Source organism: Aythya ferina, assembly GCF_964211825.1.
Source record: "Aythya ferina genome assembly, chromosome: 1".
NCBI classification, from domain to species: domain Eukaryota; kingdom Metazoa; phylum Chordata; class Aves; order Anseriformes; family Anatidae; genus Aythya; species Aythya ferina.
This window is the reverse complement of record NC_140296.1, coordinates 132,631,387-132,653,924: the sequence shown is the minus strand read 5'-3', so window position 1 is coordinate 132,653,924 and position 22,538 is coordinate 132,631,387. Positions and strand designations below refer to the sequence as shown.

Genomic DNA, 22,538 nt, shown 5'->3' with positions numbered 1-22,538 from the left:
CCGGCACTTGGCCTTGTTGAACTTCATGCAGTTGACCTCAGCCCATCGGTGCAGCCTATCCAGATCCTCCTGCAGAGCTTTCCTACCCTCAAGCAGATCGACACACGCACCTAACTTGGTGTCATCTGCGAACTTACTGAGGGTGCACTCAATGCCCTCGTCCAGATCATCGATGAAGATATTAAAGAGGACCGGCCCCAGCACCGAGCCCTGGGGGACGCCACTAGTGACTGGCCTCCAACTGGACTTGGCTCCATTCACCACGACTCTTTGGGCCCGGCTATCCAGCCAGTTTCTAACCCAACGAAGCGTGCGCCAGTCCAAGCCAAGAGCAGCCAGTTTCTTGAGGAGAATGCTGTGGGAAACAGTGTCAAAAGCCTTGCTGAAGTCAAGGTAGACCACATCCACAGCCTTTCCCTCATCCACCCAGCGCGTCACTCTGTCATAGAAGGAGATCAGGTTCGTCAGGCATGACCTGCCTTTCATAAAGCCATGCTGACTGGGCCTGATCGCCTGCTTCCCCTTCAAGTGCTGCATGATGACTCTCAGGAGGATCTGCTCCATGAGCTTTCCTGGCACTGAGGTCAAACTGACAGGCCTGTAGTTTCCCGGGTATGCCCTCCGGCCCTTCTTGTAGATGGGCATCACGTTTGCTAGCCGCCAGTCGATTGGGACCTCCCCCGATAGCCAGGACTGTTGATAAATGATGGACAGTGTCTTGGCCAGCTCCTCTGCCAGTTCCCTCAGTACCCTTGGGTGGATCCCATCCGGCCCCATCGACTTGTGCACATCTAAGTGCCGTAGCAGGTCAACAACCAGTTCTTCATGGATAATGAGAGCCACATCCTGTTCCCCATCCCCTTCCACCAGCTCAGGGTACTGGGTATAAAAGGTTATACTTCATATTGACCATTTACCTTTCAAAGGTAAAAAGGTTATACTTCATATTGACCAAATACTTTTCTAATGTATCTAAAGTTCAAAGATTCTATATGAAATATCAGTGATATGTATCTGGTAGCTGGTTGCCTTCTTGGAAACTTTCAGCTTTCATTTTTTTGTTTGAGGAGTAGAAGACTGAATAAACAACTACCTTTCAGCTTCTAGGTTCCTATCAAATATTATCCTTTCCTTCACCTGAATAATTTCTAAAAGCAAACTCTGTGAATGACTATGGAAAATTTACCTCCCTGATACGTAAAAGTGAGTGAATCTCACAGATGTTTATACCTTTTACATTTTTCATATAATGGAATAGTTATTGTCCAGATGCTGCAGACTTTCAAGTATGTTTTGTATCCTGTCAGTACTTCCAAGAATTTCAGTGTAACTAGTCCTGACAAGTAAATTGTATCAGATGCGTAAATCCTTATAGGAATAGGAGTTATGTGTGTGTCTGAGGACAAATATGTGCAGTGTGCACTAAATTGTTTGACAAGACTATTGACTGTATTGCACACATTTATATAGGTGTAAATGTAGAAGACATAGTAGGTACAGATATTGTTATGTACATAACATTCCAGTGTACAGTATATACAGGGATACTGGGCGCATATTATTAATATTGTTCTCAGTTTTAATTACATTTTCAGATATTGATGAATGCAGCATCAGCAATGGCAGCTGTGACTATGGATGTCTGAATACAATGGGGAGCTATGAGTGTGTCTGTCCACCTGGAAAGAAACTGCACTGGAATAAAAAAGACTGCGTTGGTAAGTTACTGACTCAGAGGTGACTGCAGTGATGCTTTATTGCTCCAGGAGAGTGGAGAAGCCTGGGGCTTTGTATGAGGATTGCTGTAGATTGGCTGTAGAATCGGAAATATGCTGTATTTTAAGTGTTGGGTTTTTTTTGAATTTATGATTCTGTGCCCAAAAATCTAGGTCTTCCTACATTATTAGTTTACCCATCTTATAATTTTGTCCTTTTCTTTTTTGTCCTTTGACATCCAACTCTGTGACCTTAAATGTAACTCAACTTTTTAAGAATCATTTAGAATACCCAAAATATTTAACTGTTTAAAAATAGGAGAAATTAAAGTTAATATTAATTCAAGCTAACATCTATATTCACAGCACCATACCCCGATGTTTCAAGTTCTTTCCAAAGCTATCCTGCTTATTATAAAGTACTGACAGTAACTGTATAAGAAGTATTAATTGCAATAAGTACAAATCCCAAGACTACTGAAATGATGGCACGTACTGCTAATGCCACTTACTCTGTGGCAAATCCAAACATCTGTTCTAATCATTGTTCTTGTTTATCTTATAAATAGATTATTTTTAATTCTGGAAGCACAATTTGATACATGGCAAATCTTGGCCATGGCTATACCTGTTAGAAATATTTTCTATGAGATTATAATTCTATTTTCATATTTTTAGTGGGAATTATATACCTTAGGTCTTTCCTAGGCAAATCAAAGTTGTTACTTTTTTTTTTTTAAACCATGAATAACTTACTGTGGATACATTTGGAACTGATGTCTAATACCTAACTGAGCAAGACACAAAAATAAGGGAAGGGCCTTACTTAAGGGAATCTCCTGATAGACCAAGGGAAAGCACTTTATTCTGGAGTAGAGGGCACTGCACCAGCCTCTTACGTGATCAGGTGATTGTGGCATTTTTTCCACTTACATGGATACAGCACTATGGAAAGCACTTTATAACTGGAAGGGCTTGAGTTGGCTTTCAGCCTTTGCCACTGACTTTCTTTCTTAAGCACCATTAAGAACTTCATCTTCCTCACCTTCAGATATATTACCTTCACTGTTACATAGCAAACTAAGTACAATAGGAATAAAAAATGGTTAACTCTTTGGTTTTGCTTGGTTTCGATTTGGTTTGGTTTTAAGCTATCTACTGCATCTCCCTTGCAAAGTATTGGTTAGTCCTCTGGAAAGGGGGTTGTAAACTAATAGCAGGGACTAATGTTTTCTGAAGTCTGGTATACAGTTAGACCACAGAAGTTTTATGTTACACTCTCCCTCTATTAAGAATGCTGTTCCCATAATAACATTGAAAATATTTTCCTAATTGTAAATTTCTCTTCATTATTTGTAATACTCAGTTAGAGACACAAAATAGAGTATCTTTCTCCATAAATACACACTGTTTTATTTGATGACTTTAATGAGGCTTAAAATGAGTGTCATCTCCCTGCTGCATTCTACATTTGCAGTAACAAAATTCTTTTGTGCTCAGCAATGACACTTCGCACATGTATTGTCTATTCAGTACAAAGAAATAATTTCTTTATAAATGTCACCAAAGCAACAAAAAAGGCCTTAGGAGGGAGGTAAGTGGAGGATGATATTTCATATTCATATTTCAGATGTGAACATCAGGTGTGTTTAAGGGACTTGCATTTATTTGTATTTAAGCAGTGGTGAGGCCAGGCACACAACCCAGGTGGCAGCTGCTGGAACCCTTCCTCTGCACTCAGGCCAAACCAGGCAAGGCTTATGTCAGCTACCACATTTGAATTGGCCTTTTTCATCCCAGCTTTACTTGTCTTTTCCCAAGCCCTGGCCAACCCAAATCAGTCTGACTGCATCCTATAGGATTCAGATGCTACAGCTCTGATCCCCAGCTCTGAGCCACACATACCTTGCTGTGGTTCAGTGGTGAGATGAGGGGTAGGAAAAATAGCAGGTGCAGCTGCAAGGCCAGTCAGGAGCTAAACAGGAAGCAGCCAAGTCCAACTTGCAAGGTGAGCATGATTGGAGGAAGTACCAAATAACAGCCAGAGGAAAAGCATGTGTACCTGAACAAATGTTTTTATGGGGCTGAAACAAGAACTGTTCTGCAGACACCTGCCTTAGATTCAGCCAGCTCATGCAGCATGAAGCATCTGCTTGAAGAAGTGGCCAGCACCTCAGTCAGCCTCAGTGCAGAGTTCTGGAGGAAATGACTGGAGGAAAGAAGCAAGCAGTGAGGCTGCCTTTATCTGAGGTGCAGATAGACATGGCACCTACTGGCTGTAGCTGAGAATGCATCTGATCATTTATAGGGAAAAAGGTGTATTTAAATATCTGAGTCCAAGAAGATGTTGAATTAAAATAGATGCAGTATTATAATTATCAGTCATCTTCAGGGGGAAGCATGGAGACTGGTCCAACAGCTCAACAATTGTATGTAGATTCGGCTAAAATAAAAACTGTCCTTCGCCCAGATAAAGAGAGCAGTGTGAGTAAGACCTACAGGATATTCTGTCTTCAACCTGCCATGAAGCCGTGAGAAGAAGCTGGACATTTCCATTGTATGAGCAGCAATGTGCGTTGTGTGGTGGGTGTTGATGAGAAGTAGCTGACATTTATGTGCATGTCACAGTGTCCTTCCTAGCGTAGCTCAGGGTGTTTCAGCAGTGGCTGAAAGGACTGGTGGGGCCATATACCCCCCAGTCCCAGCATGTGCTGCCTCACCCCAGCTTGGCTGGGAAGTTTTCTACTTTTAGAAGTTTAAGCATAGAACTGAGATGTAAGTCTGTGAGAGCTGGAGTGAGAAACAGAAAATGCTTTTACTGGTCATATGAATATATAGACCTTTGTGAGGGTGACTCCCATTTATGTTGTTGTAGTGGGCCTGCTGAACTACAGAGCTATGCCTCCAAAAAGGGGGGACAGGACTTCTGGACCTGTCACTTCTGTGATCACACTGTGCATGCAGCATCATGCTCATAATTAGACACACCTGCATTTCACAGAACAGATCTGGAGTCCCAAAATGGAGGATTGGAAGAAAAGATTGGATCCAGTGTTTAGGTCTAAAAATGTGAAGGAGTTTCATTTCTACGTCCAAGCACAAGACCCACATACTTCTCTCTGTTATGTGCTTATTTCAGAAATGCCTGGACCTGTGATTTTGCTTTGTTGCCACTTCTACCTTTCTGCACTGTTGTAAACAAGTGGATGTGTGAGGTTCTGGGTTGTACAGTGTTTGATTTTTTTTTTTTTTTTTTTTTCTCCTCAGAGATGGTTAAATGTCTCCCAAATGCCAAGCCTGCTCCCAATGCTCAGCTAGTGTGTAGTAAGACAGGAGGAATAGAGACCTGCTTCCTGTCATGTCCATCCAATACTCTTTTTGTTCCAGGTTTGTACAGAGTATTTGTCCTCCTAAGTCTAGGATGTGTCTTGATGATTTTTCTATGCTAATATATTCATGATTCGTGCATTCAGTTTTTGGTATGAACAACTGTAATTGAGCAAAATATCATTATAAATTAAATTTGGGCCAAACATTAAATACAAGAGCTGACTGCCTGTTATATTAGAGGTTTGGCCCTTAGTTGTTTAATTGAGGTGTCATTTGAAGGAAAAAAAAGAATGAAATTCTCCCCAAAAACTGAGATGTAACTACCGTAACCAACATGGTGCAAAAGAAAAAAAAATAAATTGCTCAGTCAAAAGTGGAAGAAAAACTGAACAGTTGATTTCCCTGATAATTTTAGATATCATGTTACTCACTGTAAATAGAGACCCCTGAGCCTATCCAGGCATCTTCTTAAAAAGGTGGACTCTGCATCATGTCCTGAAATAACCTGCAATTGTGTGACTGAGCAGGAGCAGAAACAAATCATTAAGTGGATGGGTTCCTCTGACAGAGCACAGCATGAAGCAGGGGCAGGAGAGGAGCACTGGGACACTGAGCAATTTAATGCTGTGGCAGCCCGAGCTCTCATACCACAGTAGTATAAAAATGCCATCAGTTCATCCAGGGACACTGCAGAGCAATGGATGGCCTAGCAACCGCTTAAAAGCTGTCTTACGGTCTCATACAAAATGAATATGACTAAATCTGTCTCTGGAGATTGTATGGAAAAATCCTTCACTTCAGTTGTTTCAGTTGCTGGGTTTTAATAATTTTTTTTGGCAGTAGTTCAGCTGAATGTTATAGAAACTCAGGCATCCTTTTTTTTTTTTTTTTTTTTTTTTTTTTTCCCCCTCCTCTTTTCTATATCATTTGCTACAGGTAATTTTCATCTACACAGTTTTGCAGGGCAAGGGAGCTAGGGGTTAAGATTACTTTTTTATGGATGTTCTCATCCTGACACAGGATTATTTTCCACAAGACTGTCTCTACTTTTCGTGTTAGTACTGGCATTATATGCTGTAGAGCTGTTCACACTTTATTTTCAATTTAACAGAGATTACCCATGCATTTACCTAATTTGTATGCATCAATACACAGTTTTATCTGTGCAGTATATAAACCCTTTTATGGTTCTAAGTATGTTGTTTTTGTTTCTGCCAATAAGTTCTCTTGGTCTGAAGCTAACATTATTACTAAAGTACATGGTTTACTTTTTAAATTACAGAGACGATCAAAGCACAAGGACTGTACCACAGACAAACACAGTAAAATATTTCCTACTTGTGCACCATGGAATTATCTAATTTACAGCTAACCTCATGCTAAACTGTTTATGAAACGTAAAGTTTCTGCGTTGCAAGAAACAAAATTTCTAGTCAACATTGAAGCAGTAGGCTTTGGCAAGCTATTTCAGCCAGTTCAGCACTTTAAATGTCTCTTTATTTAGCAATATTAAGAAGTTTGCTTGAGTGTAGTATATTAGTGCTGGGAGTGACAAGTGGAGCAGGTGTTTTGTGAGGCTGTTGCCATGCGTGTTGACTCTGCATTGTGCCTTGCAGATTCGGAGAACAGCTACACGCTGAGCTGTGGTGTTCCTGTCCAGCAAGGCAAGGCTCAACAGAAACACAATGCCACCCTTCCCAGCTGTGCAGGTATGTGCTCTCCTGTTCACCTGGGCCATGACCTCTAGAGGAAAGGCAACGGAAGTTCCCTGAGCTGCAAGATGCACAACTAAAGTTACACAAGGCCAGATTTAAGGTAGCCTGTGTTACAACACACGCGCACTTGCTTTTTCACAGCCTCTCTTCTAGGGCTGGAGAGTGCTTAGCTGCCCTGCAGGGCCACATCGTGTTTGTAGGTCAATATAGTAGCAGTGGAGGTTTGATTTATACTCAATGAAGACGAGTGTCTAGTGTAATTTACTTTCCATAGTCCAGCAAGGCAATAATAAGCACATCAAAATGCCAGCTCTTCACAGAATTGGAATTGATGCAAGGGGGCCAGCACAAGTGCAGCAGCAGCAGACTGCAGTGGGGTCAGTCCTCAGCTACAAAGACCTTGCTTAGAAGCACTGAGGCTCTTGGCATTCCTGATAAAAAAGGTTATGGGAATTTTATGATCACATTCTGTTTCATTCATCTTGTTCACGGAAATAGCTGCATTATTTTGCAGAGACATTTCAAAATTGGTCTTAAAACTGATAACCAGCATAAAATAAAATAAATAAATAAATAAAAAGATTCAGCTCAAATGATTGAAGTCTGGCAAACTTAGAAGCAGATGAAATAGTATCCCGGCTCACTTTGTGTCATTACTTGCTATGCTTCTCTGCAATTTGCCTGTCCTCTAACCATGTATTTCTTATATATTTGGAATGTATTAGGAATTACGATGCTGTGAAATGAGTTAACAGAGCAGCAGATCTGTCTGCCTGTGCCACAGGGGCAGGTTACCTCCCAGGGAAGGAGAGACCCACACCATGGCACTTAACCTGCAACCACCCTCCGCTTGCTCTGACTGCAGTGGGCAGCCCACAGCAGCAGACAGGTGACAGGTCATGCCTAGCCTTTTCCACCACAGCATTTGCGAGAAGGTCAGGCAGCAGCTGCATTTCTAAGCAGCGCGTGCTTGGAGCCTTTAAAGTCATGACTGGCTTGGATCTAAAGCTGAAGAATAAACCTAGCAAGCCATAGACCATGGTCAAGTAGAGACATTTCCTTTGGATGGTTTTCAGTTGTTAACAGCATAACTTCACTATCATTCTTATTACTGGCTAGCATTAACAAGGGTAGAACTACAGCCAAGTAACATAGGAAGTCACAGTTAGAGCCAGGAAAAAATGGTAAAAGTTAACTTTTCTCATAATAAGAGACAAATTCACCCAAAGTCCACCAAGATATGCAGGTTTGCTGGAGGGGAAGGGTATGTGCAGAGTGTATGCAATACTAGCAATACTAGCAAATTCATTGATCTTTATGGGCTCAAGAGTAAGTGTTTATGGGGAAAAAATAAACTTAAGGAAATGTATCCTTTTGGACAAGGTGGCTGCCTTTTTTCTATGTTGCAAGAAGACTTTTGAGTCTGTTTTCAAAAATAAGTTTTAGATTTTGTTTCATCTGCATCACAAACAATAGCTTTTATATTTTACATCAACAGATTCCTTAGCCCCTCCAATCAAGCAGAAAGCTCGTTTTAAAATTAAAGATGCAAAGTGTCATTTACAGCCTCGCAGCAAAGAAAAAACAAAAGATACTGGGAAGCAAGCTGTTTTAGGTATGTTGTTTCTTCCAGCACATAAGCAGCATTCTCATTTTTTGCTTGTTTGTTTGCTTGTTCATGTAATTTGATTTCACACTGCAGACAGAAAAAAGTAATACTTTCTGAATTTAAGATCAAGTCAAGTTTCACGCTTTAGCTGAACAGTATCATGGGTTTGGACCTGGATCTGGCAGTGCTGAAATGTCACCAGTTGCTTTGAAAGGTCTTCATCAAAAACTATACAAATTTGGAATTAAGCTTATTCTTTTTCTGGCATTTGTAAAGATGAAAAAGAAAAATCTTGACACAAAAAGTTATGACCAACTTGCATGAAATATTTTCAGTTTATTTTTTCCAAGTTAGGTTTATTAAAAAAAATACACTAGTGAAAGCTATTATTTGCTTTGTGCTGGATTAATATCTCATTGCATAAGCAAGACAACTCCTATGCAGCAAAGTTATAATCAAAATCTGATGTTACACAGCCTTAGACCACTTGTGATATTGGAGTGAGTAGTTGTGCTGTTTGAAAATTTATTTTTAAATCTTTATTATTACTAGTTTTTAACTTCACTTTTAAAGTTAAAAAGGATTATAAAACTGATACATTTTTGACAGATCATCATGACATTTATTTTGATATATAATAGAGGAAAATAAGTGATTGGTATTGGTATCTTGGTATTTTTGCTGCACATTTCCACAGCAGTTAAAATATTTTAATTTCATTTAAATATAATATTAACTTGGAATTTTCTGGATTTTATTACACAACATCAGTATAACTGAAACAGCTCATATTGTTACTTAGAAGAGCTTATCAGCTTACAGAAAATGTCTAGTGGTGACACATTCTCTCTTGTGAATCTGTCATATCACTTTTGCTAGTAAGAAGTTGTATGAATCATGAACAGATAAGAGTAAAAATAGGTAGCCCAAAAAATGTTAATGGCTTAAAGATTTTATTTTTTTAATTTAGACATGTATTTTATCTTTATCATGCAATCTAAACATTTATCTTTCTAGTTTCCTAATTTTCCAAGTATTTGCTTGAAGCAAGTCTCACTTCTTAAGATGCTTACCTTGTTGTTATGTATTGTCTTCTAATAACATGTGGCTATTGGACTCATTTTTAAAGTTATAGATTATCTTTTTTTTTTTTTTGTCCATACCATCACTATAGGAATACACTTCTTGGATGCATTTCCTTGTCCTTTGCTCTCTTTGCTGTGTATCTGTTACATGCCTGAACTTCTGGGTCTAACAGATTATGTCATAAATCTGCACACTCAAAATGCAATCCTTCTGGTGGTTTGGGGCTAGAAATTTCTCCCTGAGTTGGAATTTATCAAAATTCCAAATATATTCCAAATATCACTTATCAAAAAGGATGTTTTTCACATAAACTTATTTATATAGGGAAAGGATCCTTACATGATTGTGTCTCGATGGACTGTGGCCTTTGTTCTTGTCAGTAACACATAACTGAAGAATGCATTAAGTTCCTCTGGCTTGTGACTTATCATTCTGTTCAAACCTTTTAATATATTTTCAAATCCTCCTAATCAAAAGGTTTTCAAGCCTTTTGATATCTGGTGATTTTCATTGCTGAAAAAGCTGTCACAATTGTTTCTTGATGCCCATGCTTGCTATGGTCTAGTCTCAGGCCTGCTGCTCTCATGAATGTATGAAAACTTACTCTCTTGCTTGGTTTAAGCATACAATGACTGTATATAACTGATTTTAACTACTCTCCGTAAAGAACTTCCTAATCCTTGCACAGAAAAAAAGACAAAATTAAAGTTACTACTACACAGCTGAGCACTACTACACTATACTTTTGCCTCCTGCAGTCACCAGCAAAATGAGCAAACCAAAAATTGCACAGCAAAGGCGTCTAACTGCATGTGAAATGTTATGAAACCATGATAATCCAGCTGAGATACTGCTTATTAGACTGTCACTTGCTACTTTGCTACTCGATTTCTTTTCTGTGTTGCTTCTCTCACACAAAGGAGGTCAATTCCCTTGTACAGACAACTGCCGTGTGACATTTGTGAATCTCAAGTGTGATTCCTCCAAGAAAAAGCGCCGGGGCCGCAAGTCACCATCAAAAGAAGTGTCCCATATCACTGCAGAGTTTGAAGTGGAGATGAAGTCGGAAGAAGTCTCAGGTTTGTGAAAGACCTCTGTCTAAGGAGAGAAACCATAATTCAGTTCCTCTGCATGTTAGAATCTTTTTGATTTTGAATCTTCATCCAGCTGCCATGCAAAACTTTTAATACAAGCCTCATTCAACAGCTTTTCCAAACTCAGTTTCCAACATTTAATTGAAAGGAGTCAGGTATGAAATTATAGAATAAAGGAGCAAAGATTGCAGCAAAAGTCCCTCGAAGCCTGGAGTTAAGTTTTGTATTTCAATTTACTGTGAATTCTTCAGGTAACAGAAGTGTTAATTGATGCACAGAGAATGTAAAGATTAACTAGAAGTTTTGTAATGCTGACACTAAAAATATCCTCCAAAATGTAAGTTGTTGGGAATCAAACGTTTTTACTACACATTTGGTAAATTCATGTTTTCATAACAAACTTCAGGAAGAAAAATAATTGCTTCAAGTTATTCATGAGGTGAAATATTATGCCATAAAATCCAGCCAAAGAAAATGTGGGTTGAATTCTATAAACATGCCAGTACTCAAAGGCAGGTTTCTTAACCTCTGAGGGGTATCTTGCTAGCCAAGTGGTTCAAAGTTACTGTGCCAGAAAGTACCTTTCTTTGTGTCACGTACATATTTTAGTCAGGGAAGTGGGGAGAATTCCTAATCAACTGAGTAAAGGATTGGCTGAGAAAATTCAGAAATAATAGTGATGTCAACTGGAACACATATCTGGAAATACAACACAGTGGGAAATGCACCATTCCTGTAACAGTGCACAAAGCACCGGTCACTGCTGCTCAGTACAGCACAGCGCAGCATTGTCACACAGTGCCAGCTTGATTATGCTGGTTAGACTGGTGACTTCTGTAGCCCTCTCCTCTCCCTTGTGCACTCAGTATAACCAAATTTCTTAATGATGGAGAGAAGATCAGCACTCAGTGTACACTTACAGGCCAAGAAGCTCAGTTTTATAGATCACAGTGTACTACTTGATATCCCCTGTAAAAGGCCTGATTTTAAATACAGTGATCTGCTTCTACAGTTAATGTGGAAAAGACAATGAAGCAAACAGAGGTGTCATGGTACAATGTAGGCTAAGGTTTTTGTTAAGCTCCTCTTTTTAAGCATGAATCTCAATTGCTTCTAGTTTTCTTATCATTTCCCATCTAGACACCTGTAACATTGACTGTGTTCGGAAAAGGATGGAGCAGAAGCTGCAAACTGCAATCAAAACATTGAGGAAATCTATTAATAAACAGCAATTTTACATTCAGTTTTCTGGGACAGAATATGAAGTGGCTCAGAAGCCAGCTAAAGCTACTGAAGGGCACGAAGCTTGCAGTACAGGGCAAGTGCTGCAGGATGGAAAATGTGGTAAGTCACAACAGCTCTGTTCAGCCATTCCCCAAAAAACAAGCAACCCCAAATTAATTTGTTCCTAGCGAGTCAGGCAGGAAATATGAGATAACAGATGATTTAAATTAATACTACTTGGTGTATGTCCATAGATCATTGAGGTTCTTAAGGTATCAGAGGAGAATTCATTAAATGATTGCAGGAAAACAAAATAAGCATGTACATACATACACTGTCAGTTGATATATATCAAGGCCTGCCACAAGCCTCTCTTGGTAATTATTTCCCACTTGCTCCCAGCATCTAATGAAAATACAGTTCTGTAAAACTATAAAATTATGTTTGCCTAGGTGCTGTGTGTTTAGTTTGGTATTGTCTCTCTCATCATCACCTGACCTGACAATCTATGACCCATGGATATATTTATGTTTAACACTCAAGAAATCCAATTAAAAAAATATCTATAAAAATCTGTTTAACTTTTTGTAAAATACCTAATTTCTTTAAGCTTTTTCCCAGGTTACCAGGCTCTAGAGCCAAGGTGCTAACAAAAAACTATTAATGATAACTCCCAGCAGCACAATCTTTTTAATTGCTTAGAATCATATTTTCAAAATCAGCATATCTGTTTTTCCAGCTGCTTTCAGGCACCAAGTCATTTACAAGCAAAAAGGAGGAGTTAAATGCAGATTTGATAGGTACCTCTAATGAATTGTTTCAGAGGCTATTTTCATCATGCTGGAACTTAGAAGCTATTATTGAAAGACTGTTGGTGTTAGTGTCTACAAACCCATACATTTTAATTACCTATATCAAGCAGAGAAAAACATTTAATACAATTATGTGTCCTGTTGCCATAAGAAGAGTATGTGGATTCATATATATATATATATATATATATACATACATACATATATAATGCCTACTAATTGGGCTATTTGAGTGTCAAGAAAGAAAATATTACATGGGATACAGTGCCCTCAGAGTAATCTCTAGAACTGATTACAGGAGACAAATTTTTCTGTTATCTTCTTCCATAAAACCAATACATAAATATACCTAGTATAAACAAAAAAAAAAATCACATAATTTCCCATACATTATAAAACTCTGTCTTAATTTAACTACAGTATACTATTTTCAGACTGCATCAGCTTTATTAACAACATATGTCTGATAGCGCTTCAGCATAGAACAACATCATTTGATAGCTTAAGCAATAGAAGGACCTTGCACTGATATAAATTGAGCTAGACCACAGATCCTAGATTGGCCTGTTTATAGCGGGTAAGGATCCTGCCTAACATACGCAAAAGTGCCACTAATAATACCGAGGCCAAAGAGACTCATCTTCTCTAAATGTTTGCAGTAAAGGCAAATGATATGATCAAAATTAAAGTCCTTATGCAGATTCCCCTTTTCTTTTCTCAGTTACCTGCAGCATGGGCACCTTTTATAGCGGAGAACATAATCAGTGCATTCCTTGCTCACCAGGAACATACCAAGACACAGAAGGTCAACTTACCTGTGAGCCTTGCCCAAGTAACGATGGACAGGGAGTAGCGGGCGCCCGGAATGTGTCAGAATGTGGAGGCAAGTTTAATTTGGTTATAAGAGGATTAGGTGTTGCCACACAGCCTGTGAGGCATGGAGGCTAAAAGAAGGGAGAGCCTTCCACATTTCTGTCTTGTAAAGGTAACAGAAGATATCTCTGTCCTCTTACAAGCAATACACAAAATGTTTTGGCTTGTTCCATCTGCTGACATGCTGGCATTGCCAACACGAAGATGGGACCTGCTGCTACAATGTGAGTTATGGTATGGAAATGAACAAGCCAAGAAAACTGCCTTGCTTCAAGTCAGGTATGGAATCTGGACAGACATACCTCGACTTGTAAGGACTCATCAGGTATAGTGTGAGCCAAAGGGATAGATTACTTTGGGCTGTTATTGGCAAGTTTAATGAACCTCCTGATTTAATGTTTTGCATGGGATGTAGTTTACCCAGTCTAATTGGCAGCAATCACAATTTTGAGATAGTGTGCTGCAAGGATCTGTACCTGGGCTTAAAGCTAATGACTACAAGTTTCAATGCTGCATAAATTCAGTGTAGCTCTTGGCAAGTGACGTAGCATCTCTGACTCAACTTCATGATATATAGATTAGATTTTAATGATGATAATCCCTGGTTTCAGAAAGGAGCTGTGATATTCAGTTTGTATTGTAAATGCTGCTACTGTAACTTGATCAGTATAAATATGTGTGTTTTTAACACATCCCTGTTAATTATTTTCTCTACCTTATTTCACTACAGATGAGCAAAATCTAGTTTATAGCAGATATATTATTTGACTTTGAAAGAAATCTTCCTATCTGCTTTGCAAGTTCTAACTTTAAAACTCATTCATGTAATTTACATTAATGCTTGTTTCAAGGATATCTAGGGTGAATGCACAATGAATGACACTTGAGAAATAGCCATTTTCCCCATCCACTGAATAAAAACTCTAGTGTCTCAAGCCAAACATATGGTAGATTTTCCTGATACCCTGCATGAAGGAACTATCACTGGAAAAATCTTGAAATGCCCATGCATCTTAATTATGTTGACTTTACTTAGCCAAAATCCAACAAGAATAGATTAACAAAATACAGTCTGAGTTTAGAAATGTTTGATATAGTATACTAACCAGAGCAGTGCAACAACTAGCAGGAAAAGACTGTTTTGTGTCACAATTGGCAAGGCTTGCATTTAAATTTTTGTTCTGCACAACAAAAAGAAAGCTTTCTGGTTATTTTTTTCAGAGTGGATTTGTCTCAAAATATTTGTTGTCAGATCATAGGTCTTTTTCTCTGATCAACTGTCCCATTTTCTCTTTCTCTGAAAGTTGCAAGAGGATATCCTTTGGACTTCATCAATCTCCCTGTTAAAGATTTTATCAACAGTATAAAATGTTTCAGTATATATAATGAAATAATTTGTTTTGATGAACATTGTAATTGTTAGAAACCTCACCACCTGTAATTAATAGTGTTTTCTTGTCTCTTCTGGAGCAGTAAAGCCTTTGTAGTAACAAATAGCCTATGACTGAAATCCTCATCTACAGGTGAAGCACATGCAAGCTTGTAAGAGACTTTAAGTGGCTGTAATAGAACCCTGTTGTAGCTGCAAGTGAAAAAGATGGTTTGATACCTAACCTAAATGTGATCTGTGTAGACAGAAGCCCAAAACTTGATTAGGAAGCTGTTCATTTGGAGCATTTTTCACAGAAAACAGATCAGATACATTTTGTAGGCAATTGCAATACAAAAGGCATGAAGGAAACAACTTAGCTCATTTCTATATACATCTCCAGGTAAGGACTGAGACATATTAGTGCTGAAAGCAGCAGGTATTTAGCAGTATTAAACACCTTCTCTTTAAAAGGATGTCTGTAAGCCACATTTCACAAGTTCTTAATTTTCACACTGAAATCACTGAAATCCAGATCCATAACCATTCTTCATTAACTGCCTTCATGTTAAAGTCCAGTGACCACTTGGACTAGACCAGGTCGATCAGTTTTGCTACAAAAAGAATAGCAGAATTGCCTTCAAATTAGCAATCTTATAACATGTCTCAGAGGTCTGTGTCACAGCAGCCAACTTGTACAGTCATATTCCAAGCCAGCTGGAATGGGCGTGAAACTAAACCCCAGAGATCCTGGTCCCACTGTTGAACATAAGTTTGACTTTTGTGGGGACAGAACTTGAACTTTACATTTGCTCAGGAGTTCTTGTTCATCCTGAGCACCAATTACCCAAGATGCTGGAGGTCCTCAACATTTCCCAGTGTCAGGGTTGGTAAGAGACCCCAACCCCACCCAGGGCTCTCAAAACCTTCTGGTCAGTTGTTTCCGTTTGCTGTTCAGTTCTTAGGGAAGTTAAATTATAAAGTATCATCATTAGGCAACCTCAGGAAACACCTAACACATCTCAACATACTTATCTCCCAGGCTGGGGTGGTGTAAAGATATGTACTAATGCCATCATCCTGAAAAACTTGACATCCTGATTCACAGGTATGTTGTCGAGGAGTAAACTACTCAAGCTAGCAAGAACCAAGCCAAAGAAACACCTATCAGAAATTGCCCGGAGAGCAAGTTTTGAAACTACCTTGTAGCTGTCAGTAGGTACCTCCACAAAGTGCCTTGCTTTTCATAAACTGCCATTTTCTGGCAGAAGAGCTTCTGAGAAACAATAGTTTTCACAGCTAACTAAAAAGCTACTGGTGTCAGCTATTCTCACAGGCAAGTTTCCAGACTGTTCCCATCCAGTTTGGCAAATGCCATGATGTACTATTTCCATATCTATAAGATAGAGATATAAAAAACAATGACTTGGTCATAATTATGATGCAAAGATTCATTTTTTTCCTACAGAGCACTTTGAAAATTCTCAGATGAAAGAGTCTGTGCAAGTGCAAAGTATCAACATCTTAATAGAGCCCTTATTAATAAGTAAATGATAATAAAACAAACAAACAACAACAACAACAAGGAAAAAAAAAAAAAACAAAGAGTTTATTAAAAGAATAATTCTATTTCCTGGCCCTGTTTTTAGGAAGCAATTACAGGAGCAATACAAACTCAGTAGGTAAGATTAACATTTGATCTGCAGCTGTCTTGATGATACATTTTTAGGGAAAAGAAAACGTTGCTAACTATGAACTGTATTTATACTTTGTCCAGAAAAGTAGTCTCACTAATACAGATGATCATTTTCAATTTCTAGGGCAGTGTTCTCCTGGACACTATTCTTCAGATGGTTTTAAACCTTGTAGAATCTGTCCTCTTGGTACGTATCAGCCTGAACCAGGAAGGACCCTCTGCTTTCCTTGTGGTGGAGGGCTGGTTACCAAGTATGAAGGTGCTGTTTCCTTTCAAGACTGTGAAACCAAAGGTGAATTTCAAATCTTTCTATGATTCATTTTCCTGCTGCTTGCCCTTTTGTTTGTAAGTTTCAGTATGAAGGGACTTTGAGTCTCCAAAACAAACATAGTCATTGCATGTAGCAACACTCTGTGTGATTAAATCAAGAAATCTGTAAATTTAGGCATGATCTCCTGGGATTGTGGAGACTGAGCTGGCTTTATGGTATTCTTTGGAATTTACCACAGGCACATATTGCGTCAGCACTGCAACTGGAAAGTAAATCAGCATCACTGCATGGCAAGAAATCAACTTGCATCAGAATGCTTTGGTCTTCCCATGTTGCCTATTTTTATTTACCAAATTAGAAAAACTAAACACTATAGAAATTATATGAAGTTGAGAGTTCTTTACAAATGGGCTGGACACAAACTGTAAGTATGCAACATGTGTGCACAATGATGACAGCCTCCAGTGCAAATAGTGAAGAAGGAATCTGCCTAAATGTACTTTGGCTTAGTTATTTGAATTACATGCTGATCCTGGCAAACATACATAATGGAAACTTCTCTCTTGCTATTGTGAAAGACATTTTTGTCATTGAGGCAATATGTATCAGCTTCCATTTGTTATATACTCATTAGAAACCACTGTATTAAATACAGTGGAAGACATATGTAGCATGCGTTACTAGTTCATGAAGATTTAGCTGTAGTCTTCAGAACAGGATTCTAGTTAGAAGGTCCTTTGTAATTGGAAATAGAGTGAGCTGATGTCTTTTTTGCCTTTTATGGCCTAGTAAGTATATTTCAGTATGGAATCATGCAGTATGTCCAGGGTAGAAGGAAGCTGTCTGCACTGAAGATTGTTACTTTCTGAAAATAATATGTCTCATACTTTGCAGTTCATTGTTCTCCTGGACACTACTACAACTCCACAACACACAGATGTATCCGATGCCCTGTAGGAACATACCAACCCGAGTTTGGCCAAAATTACTGCATCACCTGCCCTGGGAACACAAGTACAGATTTTGATGGCTCCACTAATGTTACACATTGCAAAAGTAAGTTGCATATGTATTAATTGTGAGGTGACACATTTCTGTGGATCTGAACAACAGCTTGAAGGTCCCATCTGTCAGTCTGGAATCCAGTTCTGTATTTCTCAGAGAGCATATACCTACTGACATTTGGAACAGTAAAAATTGTGAAAGCAATGAGAACAAAACCTGGAAATGTATCACTTGACACATATAATTGTTTTAGCATTAATGTAATTTTGTAGAGTGCCCTCTGTGAGTTACAACTATTGAGCTCTCATATTCCCAGGTCCCATAAGTTTTGCAGTTATGTGTATATGCTCTGTGACTCTGTAGAGCACAATGTCTTCTATCAGAGTAACTGCTACTAATCATTATAAAATAATAGGAGGTACAGTCATGCATACTTTTGTAAATGCCAGATAATTGCTTGTGACAGTGAAATCTTCTTGTAGGCTTTTTTTGCAATAGTCAGCCTTCTATCTTCAGTTATCATTTTAAGTATCTCCGAGGTTTCCAGTGCAATTTTATTTGATTTTTTGTGAATGACTGATTCTTTTAGGCAAGCATTTTATTTTCATGCCTACCATGCTAATTTAAGAGAACCTCAATATAATAATTAGGTAATGTCACCTAAATTAAATATTCATATGCAACACTACCATAAGTTTTTGTTCTGATTATGTGCTGTATACCTATGAAGCTTTTTATCACTTCTAATGTAATTTGATTAAAAAAATAGGTAATAAGAAGAAATTTGAAGAAATTTGCTAATTTCCAGTAAAGCAAACACATCCACAGTCACTTTGTTGGCTTAGATATTTTCTGTTTTCAAGCCAGCTTCTGACCTTGCAGAATTTTTGAGGCTTGGATTAAGAAAAATATTTAAACATTTATTTAGTTTTATGTAGATGTGGAGGCCTGGAAAGGTCAAGCTTAAGTAACTTGGTGAATCACACTTTTGCGGCAAATTCAATAGGAATTTTGAAAGCTCAGAATGCAAAACTGATCTGCCAAATGGGACTCTTTAGTAACTAGCTAAAATAAAGCAAGGTAAATCTGTAATCAAGGTTACCTATTAGAATCATCATGCTCATTCAGCTAAATCAGGTTAAAAAGCATGTGAAGTTCAGTCAGAAAACCTGCATGTCAGCATGATCTCACTCGTAACAACTGTACCTCCACAATGGGATCATGTTTACTTACCTGCATTGGTTTCTTAATCAAATGTCAAAACAGTGAAGATTTAAATTATTTTACACACTGGAGGTCAAGGTTTTATGAATCAGTTGAAGCAGTCCTGCAGATTGAGCATTTCTTTAAAGGCTTTCCATGCCAAACGCACAGAGGCAGCTGAAGAATGTATCCATTTCTAAAAGCCACAGGGAGGAGTTTAGACTTGCTCTTGACAGATCTAGAAAAACACCTCAAATTAGCTAATCAGTTAATGCAAATACTGATTTATGTTTCTGCGCAGACCAGCACTGCGGAGGAGAACTTGGTGATTATACTGGCTATATTGAATCGCCCAACTATCCTGGAGACTACCCAGCTAATGTTGAATGCATTTGGAATATAAATCCACCCCCAAAGAGAAGAATACTCATCGTAGTACCTGAGATATTTCTTCCAATTGAAGATGAATGTGGTGATGTTTTAGTAATGAGAAAAAGTGGTAAGTTGCCAGATACGGGCAACATAAATATTTATTGTAAACAGACTGAGTGGAAAGTTTGTCTTGAAGGGATAACTGTCTTCATCTTCCCAGTGTTTCTGAAAGGACTGTTGAATGAACTGGCACAGCATGTTAAAACAGAAAGCTGTACTAATAACAGTTAACACAGTGGTATTAATTATTCAAGTGTCCTGGCTGAATCACAAAGCAGTTAATGGGCTTCTCTCTGGCCCAATTATCATGTGGGATAAATCACCACCAATCTAAAAGTCAACACAGCTATACTGTGTTATATTAGAAGAGAAATTTCCCATCATCTCTATAAATTATGCTCTTAGTTATCCTTTGTGAGTATATGTAAGTGCTGTGGTTATTGCTGTGTCTGTGCAGTGACATAGGTTTGGTACATCTGACACCTTCAAGAAATACAGTTTTCCCAGTTCTGTGTGGAGTGGATATTGTGTTCTGTCTTTGATTACAAAGCTAATTCAACTACTTCTGAAGTTAAGACACTATTGAGATGCATTTCTACTGCAGTTTAGTGCAGGCATCCAGCTTTTGGTGATTTAATGTTAAATTTCCAAGATGCACCAAACCTGAAAGGCAATTGCTTATATGCAGCTTTGTTTAAAACAGCATATTTTACGTGATAAAACAGCATATTTCACTTGCTAAAACAATTTTCATGACTTTTGTCCTTGAGGGCTTCTGTTGAGAGCTCTGTATATCAGATTAGTACAAGGAGAAACCTGCTCACTACAGATGGGAGGAAATTACTTCTGTCTAGAGCAGTTTTTAAAAAGCAAAACATCGTAGCAGAACAAATTAGTTGTTCTTCTAATCCTGAATTGTAGTTCCAACAGTGTCTAAAGCAAGGCAGATGAGTGAAAAGTTTGGCTTCTGCTTGAGAACCAATAACAGTGCCACAGTATCAACGCTAGAAAATGAGAGTTTTTCAGAGCTGTGATTTGAAATCACTGTATGTTTAGCATTGTTAAAGTAGCCCTTACAAATATTTATCACAGTTCATGGAAGATCAGCTGCTAACATTACTGTTGAAAAACTGATTGCAGTTCCAGAGCAATGGATCCACTTACTTGCACTGTAAGAATGGATTTAACCGCAATATTATGTGTGTATAATATAGCACGTTCTCTCCTGTATGGTTATGTTAAAGTAGGCCTCTCTCTAGCCCACTCATGACCCAGTCACATCACTTACACACACACAGGCAGAAGTGGGCTGAGGCAGGCTCCAGCTCTGTGGAACTGTTTGCACAGATCAGGTAAAAGCCATGAGCACAGTCCTCCAGCACACTGTGAATGTGTTCAGCCCAAGTTACATGGGCAAAACAAATGAAAAGTGAGCAGGGTTGTGGAGTTTATTCAGCTGTTAGCCTTGCTATATCACCTTAACTCTGCCACTTTTGTATAGTAAGAAATAACTTCTAAAAATTAATTCACGCTAGTCTGGAACACATTAAAAACACTCACTGTACAGGTATGTTGCAGGGCAATACTATAGGTAGATCTAGTGTTGTTAGGATAAGTTGGTTGGATATTGGCCTTTTCTGTACCTGGACAGAAATAACACTTCAAAATCTCTACAAATCTTTAAGAAAAATAGAATTTCCATCTTCTGTCTGGCAAAGACTGTTTGTCTTTGGACATTGTAATAGTTACATCCTTAAGACTTCTTTATAAATATTGAAGTTTAACCTCAGATTAGTATAATCTTTACTCCAGAATTCATCCGAGATCTTATCCAAATTCCATTCAGTTGAAAAGGTCTCTTTTTGCTAATACCGATGAAAGCTGTCAGCCTTAGCAAGTTTAGGTTTTAGATTAGGCTTGTTATTTTCCCTAATTATCCTCTGGCTATGGAGTGGAATTTTCTTTTCCTGGTTCCCAAACTGTCAGCTTTATTTCAGTATAGATAAATGATATTTTCTTTGCAGATTTATAGACAGATGTCTTTGTTCATTATGATAAAGGCACTTAGTCTCTGTAAGATATTACTTAAAATGCTATTAATTAGAACTAGCACTATAAGGATAGAATAGTATAGATAATCTCTAAATGGTGGGAACCATAGGCAGTGTAGCATCAAGTGGACCTCTGATCCATACGCAGATTGCTGGGCAGACTCTGTGTGCAGAAGAGACTTTCCCCTTTTGGCTATTCAAGCTATTATGGAGTTTTCTTACAAGAAAACAACTCTATCATAATTTCCACTGTCAAACAAAAACAATGTTCTCATGAAAACTTGTTGCTGCACTGCTAGATAAAGGCAAGGACAGGCAGGAGGCATTGTCACAAGTGCCCATTGGGAGCTGCATGCAGGCTTCTCTTACTACCTGGCACTGGCTGAGGTGATCCTGCAGCTACGGGGTTTGTGCAGCACAGTACAGGCCCAAAGGCCACATAGCACATGCAGCACAGGCCTGGGCATAGGCACGTTAACTCTTCTGCAGGCAGTAATTGTTTGTTACTATCAGGTTAACTCCCCATACTGGAAGTGTTAGGAGCTGGTCACCACATCTGCCTGGGGTGCAGCTGACTTGTTCTGGTGTATCTGAGGCCGATAGTATACAGAGTGAGTAATATTGATAGTAATTTTGCAAATATCAAAAACAATCCGGTACACCTTGCTGTCTACGTAAGCATCTTGTCTTGGGACAGAGGGAGGGATTTCCATTACCTTTGTGGGAAAACCTCCTTCCTCTCATAAATAGATAAAGAGTATGTGCCTTCTATCATAAACATTTCTGCTCTTGGGAATATGTAAACCACAATGTTTTGTTAATTTGACATCAAGATCAGGAAGGGTGCAAAAAGTTATTTTATAAAGAACATTTATTTATTTAATCTTTCCTAGCTTCTCCTACTTCAATTACTACTTACGAAACATGTCAGACTTATGAGAGACCTATTGCATTTACTTCAAGATCAAGGAAGCTATGGATTCAGTTCAAGTCAAATGAAGGAAACAGTGGCAAAGGATTTCAAGTCCCCTATGTCACTTACGATGGTGAGAG

At 38.5% G+C, this 22,538-nt stretch overlaps 1 protein-coding gene across 11 annotated transcripts in view; it reads left to right on the top strand.

The window, feature by feature from the left end:
- The window catches only part of SCUBE1 (signal peptide, CUB domain and EGF like domain containing 1), a 277,291-nt gene that overhangs the window by 251,307 nt on the left and 3,446 nt on the right, over window positions 1–22,538 (top strand). For 8 of the 11 annotated variants that reach the window (XM_084505749.1, XM_084505757.1, XM_084505748.1 and 5 more), the window contains 11 exons: window positions 1,596–1,718; window positions 4,983–5,102; window positions 6,662–6,754; window positions 8,259–8,375; window positions 10,376–10,534; window positions 11,690–11,893; window positions 13,307–13,468; window positions 16,648–16,815; window positions 17,689–17,850; window positions 19,304–19,501; window positions 22,379–22,531. In XM_084505749.1, the coding sequence (XP_084361875.1) occupies window positions 1,596–1,718; window positions 4,983–5,102; window positions 6,662–6,754; window positions 8,259–8,375; window positions 10,376–10,534; window positions 11,690–11,893; window positions 13,307–13,468; window positions 16,648–16,815; window positions 17,689–17,850; window positions 19,304–19,501; window positions 22,379–22,531 (1,659 nt within the window). The remainder of the gene's footprint in view (window positions 1–1,595; window positions 1,719–4,982; window positions 5,103–6,661; window positions 6,755–8,258; window positions 8,376–10,375; window positions 10,535–11,689; window positions 11,894–13,306; window positions 13,469–16,647; window positions 16,816–17,688; window positions 17,851–19,303; window positions 19,502–22,378; window positions 22,532–22,538) is intronic. The other 3 variants (XM_084505750.1, XM_084505752.1, XM_084505753.1) reach the window with 2 other exon arrangements.